This window comes from Brassica oleracea, chromosome C2 (assembly GCF_000695525.1).
Source record: "Brassica oleracea var. oleracea cultivar TO1000 chromosome C2, BOL, whole genome shotgun sequence".
Taxonomy (NCBI): domain Eukaryota; kingdom Viridiplantae; phylum Streptophyta; class Magnoliopsida; order Brassicales; family Brassicaceae; genus Brassica; species Brassica oleracea.
Window position 1 is genome coordinate 23,916,807 of NC_027749.1, and position 9,468 is coordinate 23,926,274.

Consider the following 9,468-nt stretch of genomic DNA (forward strand, 5'->3'; position numbering starts at 1 on the left):
ATGACAAAGTCGCCGAGTTCAAGGGGTCTGGCTCGGACCTTTTTTGTTGTAGTAACTCTCTATCTGATGTTGATAGTTTTGGATTCGCAGCAGAGCTTGGTCCTGTCGTTCTTCAATTTCAGCGAGGGCATCAAGCAGCATCTCCTTGTTGAGTTCGACATACTGGGGCATTTTCGATCGTCAGAGGCTTGAAACGTTAACTTCTGCGGGAGCCATAGCCTCGACACCTTATGCAAGAGAGAAAGGTGTCGATTTGGTCGACCCTCATGGTGTTGTGCGGTGGCTCCATAGAACTCCGTCGAGTTCGTCGGCCCAATGACCCTTTTTCAGGTCTAAATGTTTCTTAATGCCGTCGATGATGAGCTTGTTGGAGGATTCCGCTTAGCCGTTTCCCTGTGGGTAACGAGGGGTAGAAGGGCTCAAACGAATGTTCCACTTGCTGCAAAACTTCTTGAAGTTGCCCGACATGAACTGTGATCCATTATCAGTAACGATTTCGTATGGTAGACCGTGGCGGCAGATGATGTTTTTCCAGACGAACCCACGGACTTCTTTGTCGGTGACTTGGGCGTAGGCTTCAGCTTCGATCCATCTGGTGAAGTAATCAGTGAGGACGAGAATGAAACGCCGCTGGCGGGAGCATGGAAGAGGTCCTATGATATCCATTGCCCATCGCATGAACGGGTACGGCGCGACTGTCGTTCGTAACATTTCAGTTGGACAATGAATGCTTGGTGCTTGCCGTTGGCACTTGTCGCAGCTTCTGACGTAGGACTCGCAATCTGCGTTCATCGTCGGCCAGAAGAAGCCTAGGCTTCTCACTTTGATTGCTAATGCTCGTCCGCCTGAATGGTTTCCTCCAGCGCCTTCGTGTGTTTCGGCCATAACCCTGACCGTTTCTTCGCCGTGGATACATTTGAGTAGTACTTTACTCGCACTCCATCGATGGAGTTCGTTGTCTAGGACGACATAATGGGCACTGCGCGTTTTTAGTCGGCAGGCTGCCAATTTCTCGGTTGGAAGTTCCCCCTTTGAGAGATAGTTGATGAACTCAGTTCGCCAGTCGGGGCCGAACTGATCAGTAATGAGAGTGTCGGTTTCGGTGACTGGGGCTATGATGGCGGTTGGGTCCGTCGAGATATCGATGCTCGGCTTCTCAATGCGGTGTATTGGAATAATTCGTTTAACTTGGTCATGAAGCTTGCTTCCAAGGGCTGCAAGGGCATCGACGCAAACGTTTTCTCCTCTGGGAACTATGCGGCTAATCCCTGTACTATCTTGAGGTAGGCAACCATCCGATCGTTGTGGGCGTCGTAATCGCCGCTAAACTGACTGGCGACTAACTGCGAGTCGCAGTAGGTGCTTAGGCGGTTGGCCTTGACAGCTTTTGCTAAGCGGAGTCCAGCGATCAAAGATTCGTATTCTGCTTCGTTGTTCGAGGCTGGAAAGTCTAAGCTAAAAGACAGCCTGATCAGTTCGCCGGTCGGGGATTGTAGTTGAACTCCAGCACCTGCGCCCCTGTTAGTCGAAGATCCGTCAACATGCAGTGTCCAGTTTGGGTTTGGGAGCGTGAGGTCTTGCTCTAACTCCGGGGCTAATTCGATTAAGAAGTCTGCGAGGACCTAAGATTTCGCTGCAGTTCTGTTCTTGTAAGTGATATCAAGCTCGCCGAGTTTGATAGCCCACTTCGTTAGTCTTCCGGACATGTTTGTATTTTAAAGTATCGTTCGGAGGGGCTGGTCGGTCAATACTTTAACCGAATGTGACTGAAAGTAGGGGCGAAGCTTTCTCGCCGCTTCGACGACTGCCAGTGCCATCTTCTCTAGAGTTGGGTATCGCGTTTCTGGTCCGGTCATGCGCCTACTTGTGTAGAAGATTGGCTTTTGCTCACCACGATCCTCTTTTATTAGAAAGCTACTGACTGCTGCTTGTGATACTGCGACGTAAAGACATAGAACGTCGCCGACGTCTGGCTTGGCGAGAACGGGTGGAGTTGTCAGATAATGCTTGAGTTGGATAAATGCCTCCTCACATTTCTCATCCCAGATAAACCTTTTGTTACCTCGGAGGAGGTTGTAGAAGGGCAAGCATTTCTCGGTGGATATGGAGATGAACCGGTTGAGTGCAGCTATCCTACCCGTAAGCCGTTGCACTTCTCTACTGTTTTTTGGGCTCAGAAGGTTCATGACCGCGGAGATCTGCTTCGGTTTGGCTTCGATTCCCCACTGCGTGACTATGTATCCAAGGAACTTGCCTGAGGAAACCCCAAACGTGCACTTTGCTGGGTTCAGTTTCATGCCGTATTTGTTGAGAGTTTCGAAGCAATCTCTCAAGTGACAGAGGTGATCAGCAGTGTGTAGCGACCATATCGTCGATGTATACTTCCATGGTGACGCCCAGCTTGTCTGCTAACATTTTGTTCACAAGCCGTTGGTAGGTTGCTCCCGCCTTCTTCAAACCGAATGGCATGACCTTATAGCAGTAGGTTCCTCTATCCGAATAAATGACGTCTTTTCGCGATCGTCGGGGTGCATCATGATTTGGTTGTACCCAGAGAAAGCGTCCATGAAGGTGAGCATCTCGTTTCCAGCCGTGGACTCGACTAAACGGTCGATGTTGGGAAGAGGATAGCTGTCCTTTGAGGCTTTATTTAAGTCTGTGAAGTCGACGCAGACGCGCCACTTCCCGTTCTTCTTTTTGACGACTACTGGATTTGCTAACCACTCAAGGTAGTGCACCTCAGCAATTGAACGAGCGCCGAGCAACCGGTCGACCTCTTCGTTTACAGCCTTTGACCTATCTGGACCGAGCATGCGTCGCTTCTGTCGGATAGGCTTGACTGTCGGATCGACGTTTAGTTCGTGAGTTGTTATGGCCGGATCAATTCTTTTCAAGTCTGACATGGACCACGCGAATGTGGGCACATTTGCCTTGAGAAAGTCGAGAACTGACCGCTGCATTTCTTCAGATAGGTACGCACCAATCCTTGCGGTCCGGCTTGGATCGGTATCGTCAATAGGTAACTCGAGAATTTCGCCTTCCTGGGAGCAGACTTTATAGGTTGGATGAGTGACGGAGTTAACCGATAAAGACGATCGATGGAGTTTAACTGTGGCGACTAGGAGTTCCCTAGCAGCCTTTTGATCTCCTCGCAGTGTTTTGATTCTTTCATCCGTACCGGGGAACTTGACGCACTGGTAATAAGTAGATGGAATGGCCTGCATTGAGTGTATCCAGGGGGTTCCAAGTATGGCATCTTAGTTTGCTCCAAACGCCTCCGGAGGTCAGTGGGCTTCGAACGATTGAGGCGGATTCGGAGATTGCATGCTCCTGCGTTGAGTTTATCCCTAAGGTCACCGTTCGGGCGTTCTTTGGGATCGGGGTCAACTGCCGAGATACGCTGCGACTTCCGTGCATTCAGCGTTGTTTGGAGATCATTGCGTGTGGAGTTGTTGTTGTTTTCGGATTCAAACTTTCATTTCAAAACATCTCTCAAATCTTCGAGTACAGGTGTGTCATCGTTCTCATCGTCCGACGACAAGTTTTGCTGGGAAAGTATGACCTCGATGCGTCTGCGGTTAGCTGGTTGCTCTTCGTCAGCCGAGGAGTCTGCCTCGCCATTACTCTTCGGGGCATCCTCCTCGTCATCTCGTTGTTGAGTTTCGCTATGTCGACTTTTGCCTGTAGCTTTGCGCTGGGCTCTCCTTTCTTTATTCTTGCTCCAGCTCTTGCTGTTCTTCGGCTTTGCCTTTAGTGGTTCGAACTTGAAGTCGCCACTTGCTAAGGATGAGAGGTATTGCGCATAGAGTGACTTGCACTCTGTCGTATCGTGCCCTTTGGCATCGTGATACTTGCAGTGTTTGGTGAGATCGACGGTTCTGGAAGGTCCTTCCGCTGAACCTGTTGTTGTTGTAGTCTGGGTCGAGCAAACGGCGTCGACTGGTTTGTCGGACGAGTCGAGCTCCCTTACCCATTTGTTTCATCCTTCTCCGCGGATTACGAGAGTTGAAACTGGCACGTTGTTCTCGTTGACGACATACATGTATCCGTCTTTGCGGCCGTTTTTGTCGATTGGAGCATGCTGGCGTGGTTCTTGTCGCGTGTTGGCATTTTTAGCCGCTGGCGCTTTGGGTGCGTTCATTTTGCTGAGAATGGCGTTAGTATCTTCTTCCATTCGGATGAAATTGTCAGATCGCGCGATAGCGTCCAGGAGCGACGTAGTTGGGTTTTGGTTTAAATCCTCTCGGAATATAGAACGAACCCACAACGTGTTTCGCAGGGCGTCGATGGCGATACAGTCTGGAATTTCAATCCTCGAGACTACAGCTTTGAACTTCTCCATGTAGTCGCGGAGGCTCTGGTCTTTGGTTTGGTTGAGATTCCACAAGCTAGAGGCGGTAGCGTTGCGCTTGGTGAACATAATGTAAGTCTTGAGAAAAGCTGCTGACAAGTCGCAGAAGCTTCCGATGGAGTTTTCTTCTAACTGAGAAAACCAGGTTAGGGCTTGCTCGTGGAGAGTTTCGACGAACAGTTGGCAGTAGACTGCGTCCCTTTCTTCGTCGGGGAGTCGAGCCCGTGCCATCGCGATGTTGAAAGCCGTCATGTGTTCCACTGGGTCTCCGCCGGGTTTGTACTCGGGTAAGCGCAGCTTCTCTATCTTTCCGAGTTGCACACTGGTCAGAGCGCTAGTAAAAGGAGTGCGTGATGTTGCGGCGAGGACGCTCTCGATTTGCGGGGCCGCGCTGGTTACTTGATGGATCTTCTCGCTCATTTGTTGGAAGCTGAGTTTGAGCTCAGCGAGCTCGCGTATGGTCGCCAGATCAGAACCTACTGGGGGGTGGTCGGCGAGAAGGGTTTCATTAGGCTCCGAGTCGTCTGAGATTTGGTCGACTCCGGTCGCCGTTGGGTTGGGGTTAAAGAGGCGACGGCGTATCTGCTGAGGACGGCTTGTTTGGCCGTCGGGAGGTGTGAGGGCCGTGACCAAAGCAGCTAATTGGTCGTTGGTCATCTTTTGGACTTCATCTTGACGAGCAAGTCGAGCCATGATAGAGCTCATAAAATCTGCGGCGATGGGTGGCGCGGCTTCGGGCGTTGGGGTCGGTTCTCCGCCTGGAGCGCTGAAGGTGGCGTCGTCTTGAACCATGTAGATCTAGAACGTTACTTTAGTCAGCCCCACGGTGGGCGCCAATTGTTTGAACGGGATTCAGTCGACTAAGATGAAAGAAGTCAGAAATGGGATGGCTAAAGACGTTTTATTTAGATTTGATCTGAAGGGTTAGTGACGAGAAGATCAAAGAGTAACAAGATCAAAGAGATAGCCTAAAACCCTAGATCTAGTCACTCAGTCTGTTCAATGGTCCCAAAAGTCCCTCTCTTGTTGCTTCCCCTTCCCTTTTTATAGGACTCCTGTCCCTGATGCCCTAATTTCGTACCTCTTTAGACCTTGGTGCGAGGGGCCGAGTATACGGGCCTGGACAAAGGTCCCTCCAAGCCGGGCACTTTTGGTCGACTTACTCGATCGGCTAAAAGTACTCTAAGGCCAAGCCGATAGGTTTAACCGCTGAGCCGACCAAACGTCGATCCGACTTGCTGGATTATAGCCTATTATTCGATGGGCTTTGTGAGGGGTGTAATCCATCTCTTACACTGCGTCCGACGTTTGTTGCATTAGTGTAGAGGTGGAAGAGGTTTGAAGGATACTATTATTGTCATTTGCTTGAATCGCAAGGAGGAAAAAAACTCTCTTCATATATGTCATCAGTCTATAACTTCTTTAATAAACATTGTTAGATAAAATAATGTTATAGGTTGTTCTATTGAGTTGTCAACGACATACGTATAATGGTCGTAGCAATCTAGGCATTAACATAAAGCTTATTAACGCCCATGTAATGTGATTTTTTTTCTTTTTCTAATCGAACTTTACCACATAGGAGAATCAAAACAAAAATAGAAATATTCGCTGTACAAGATTTTTACTAATCCCTCCCTATATAAATGTATGATATTGAAGGTTTTTCACACAAACAATAAATAAATTTTTTTAATTATTATATTTTGGTTTTAGCGATAAAGTTTCCCCAATCATAATTTTATTTTTTAATTTATGTTTTAGTTTAATTTTGGTTTTATTGATAAAGTTTCGCTGATCATAATTTTATTTTTTAATTTATATTTTAGTTTAAAAAAATGCATTAAACATATCTTAAAACAATTTTTTGTACACAAGATGAAAATGTAGAACATCGTACATTTTTATACGGAGGAAATATTTTTTTTACACTGGTTGGATGGTTCAGAATAATGTGGTTCTATTTGACCGAAAAAAATTTGACAAAAAAAAAGAATAATGTGGACTCTTCTATAAAACAGTTCCACAATAAGCATTGGTTTTTTCATTTTTTCGTCTATTATTAGTAACTTACAACTTAATAATTGTTTCCTATGGTCTAAAAGATCGTAGGGTGTTTCTTCTGTGGGGTTAAACTTTATTGCAGGATGAAAATCAAAAAGACTAAAGTAACCTTCTTATCATTATAAGTAGAGGTTCATTTTAGGCTTAATTCATCCCCCGGTACACATACATTTCTTTAAAAAAAAGTTTTTTTTTTTTTTAAACATCATGGCTAAGTTTGCTTCCATCATCACCCTCATCTTCGCTGCTCTCATTCTCTTTGCTGGGTTTGGTAAGAATTGATCTTACTGTATACATGACAAATTAAATTATTTTATTTATATACAGATTATTTGATAATTAACGATGATATATATAATATAGAAGCACCAACAAGGGTGGAAGGGCAGAAGTTATGTAGGAAGCCGAGTGGGACATGGTCAGGACTCTGTGCAAACAGTGATGCGTGCAGGAAACAGTGCATCCGTCTCGAGAAAGCACGAGATGGTTCTTGCAAATATGAATTCCCAGCTCACAAGTGTTTCTGCTACTACCCATGTTAATCTACCAAAATATTTGGTGCTCAATGGGGCGGATCCAGTGGCTGAGGCACGTGCCACATACTACTCTATATATATGTCTTATGAAACCATGTACAAAGAACATTGTGTAGCTAATATGGTCCTGAAGTTTAAAGTGTGCCACATCCACCCTAGGTTTGAATCCATGTGGTGTGTGTTTTTTTATATTTTACTACCTAAACTATTTTTTTTATTACTATTTTATTTACTTTTCTAAAGAGAAAAATGTAATCTTACCACAAACTTGAAATCACTTTCTAAATTTATTTTTAAAATATGAATAATTTCATAAACCTTAAACGTGTGATGAAAAATGACTAAACTAACTCTACTAAATCATTTATAAAATATTAAAAATAAACTCAACCACCCCTTAAATACTAAACTTTAAACAATAATATATAAATCCAAATGTTAAAGTATTTTTTTAAAAATGATAGCAATCTTATTATATTTCAATCAATTTTAAATATTACCTTTTCAAAATAAAATTCATAATTTATTAAATTTTAAAATTATTTTTTGTTTTTCAATACTTAAAACAAAAATAAAAACTAAAAGAAATATTTTTTTTATTATACTATGTGTATATAAATTTTTATGATATGATTGAAAATAAATATTTAAAATTGTAAAAAAATTATGTTATTTATTTAATTATATTTAACAAAAAAATTAATTTATATATTGTGCCCTACATTAAGTTATTTTCTGGATCCGTCCTGGTGCTCATAGCTAGAACTTCCACTTTGTTAAACTCCCACTTACAAAAGCTATTTATCTATTATCATATACACTAATATAGTTATATATAAATAGGTAAATTTAAAATAAATATAGAACTTATAGAATTATAACAAAATACTAAATCAATTTAGGTTCTTATGATTAAAATATAATAGCAAATTATAAATAAATAAAACATAGTTTTGATGCCACCGAAATATGTAATTTTAAGTTTTCTTTGAAATAGAAGTTAGTAAAAATATTTTTAGTTTTTATTTAAAAATTAAATTGGTAATTGTATCTTTTTAATAGGACACCAATTTTTGTTTTTGGTTCTTGTGTGTTTATGTATATATTTTTGGTGTTTATTTACATCCAGTTAGTCTGTATCACTCTTTCAGTAACCTTCTTGGCATGTACCATGTATATTTATGTTTGTTTTCTGTAATAATATACACTTTTATGCGCTTATTGCTGTTTGATTTTCTCTACACGGCCATTATTGGACATAAAGGTTGAGAATTCATTTTCTACTAGTAATAAAACCAAAAACCAAAAATCAAAAACTATAAATAAGAAACGAAAAGTACGCTGGGGATGAAGCAAATACATATGAAGTTTCGAATACAACTGAAAACATCAGCGATTTTAATCTCAAATGGAAGCGCCGAGAATGTTTGGGACAATGGGACGAGCTTTACACACAACCTGCATTCAAAGTCGGCACTGAAATTTTAGAGGCTTTCTACATTTTACTGAGATATGCCCAAAACCGGTCCTGCTAGATGTCGTTACTCGTTAGGTGCATCATCATGCTTTCTTCTTTAATGTCAACATTTTCATTTCCAACTCTCTTCGATTCCAAAATTGAACCAACGATCCCAAATTCAGGTTCACTAACCGTTGACATAAACCAGACCCATGACAAGCTAGTCATCAAATCCTAAACGAAATCAACCTTTGATCTCTTTGCGTGGCCCATGTGTTCACCAACATCATTATGCCACATGGAACATGATAACCCATGAGGCCATGACCATGCATTATGCACAGGGGCGGATCTAGGATTGGTTTTGATCGGGGGCAAAATTATAACACACTGTCTATACCTCTAATAACTTGAGATTTTTATCAGGGGCACAATTAAAAATCGTATAAAATTACGCCAAATTTACAGGGGGGGGGGGGGGGGGGCTGATTAAATCGATTAATTAATAATCACTTACGAGTTACGACTACGGATCCCTTGATGACGATATCCGTGTAATAGTCATGTTGAGTTTCTTGGAGAGAAAGCAAACAATCGATCATAGTATTTCCCTTTCTTTTCCGCATGTTTTTTGTCAACAAGTCCCTGCTAAAACTCATCAAATCGATTTTTATTTTGTGTATGTAATAACAAACACGTACACTAAGGCAAATAATTAATCTACTTTGAATTTAAAACTGGGAAAAAATATGGTGAAACATTCGTCACCAATGGAGTAGGAGGAGATGACATACAAGAGTTTATTATACATGAGAGGCTGAAAATTGGTTCATCCCCAAGAGATTGAGAGAGGGACAAAAATGTGAGGTCGATGTGTTCGATCACAAACAAGCTTTTATCTCTTGGTTAGCATTTTCTCTTAATAATTGCCTTGTATGACCTAGATGATAGGAATTTGTTTCCTTTATAGGGTTAAACTTAATTGTAGGATGAAGATATAAGATTAAACTAACCATCATATCATTATAAATAAAAGTTCATTATACAACGTAAAAGAA

General features: G+C 42.3%; 2 protein-coding genes across 2 annotated transcripts; one reads left to right on the plus strand and one right to left on the minus strand.

Moving 5' to 3' along the window:
* Window positions 1–3,475: 3,475 nt before the first annotated feature.
* On the minus strand, window positions 3,476–5,143 carry LOC106323788. The gene is made up of 3 exons (XM_013761858.1): window positions 4,408–5,143; window positions 4,041–4,299; window positions 3,476–3,965 (listed from the first exon to the last, which is right to left on the minus strand). The coding sequence occupies exons 1-3, from the start codon at window positions 5,141–5,143 to the stop codon at window positions 3,476–3,478; spliced, it is 1,485 nt and encodes a 494-aa protein (XP_013617312.1).
* A 1,440-nt stretch (window positions 5,144–6,583) lies between these two features.
* Window positions 6,584–7,201, plus strand: LOC106326071 (defensin-like protein 1). The gene is made up of 2 exons (XM_013764108.1): window positions 6,584–6,686; window positions 6,779–7,201. Exons 1-2 carry the CDS (start codon window positions 6,623–6,625, stop codon window positions 6,955–6,957), a joined length of 243 nt encoding a protein of 80 aa, XP_013619562.1. The 5' UTR covers window positions 6,584–6,622; the 3' UTR covers window positions 6,958–7,201.
* Window positions 7,202–9,468: the final 2,267 nt, after the last annotated feature.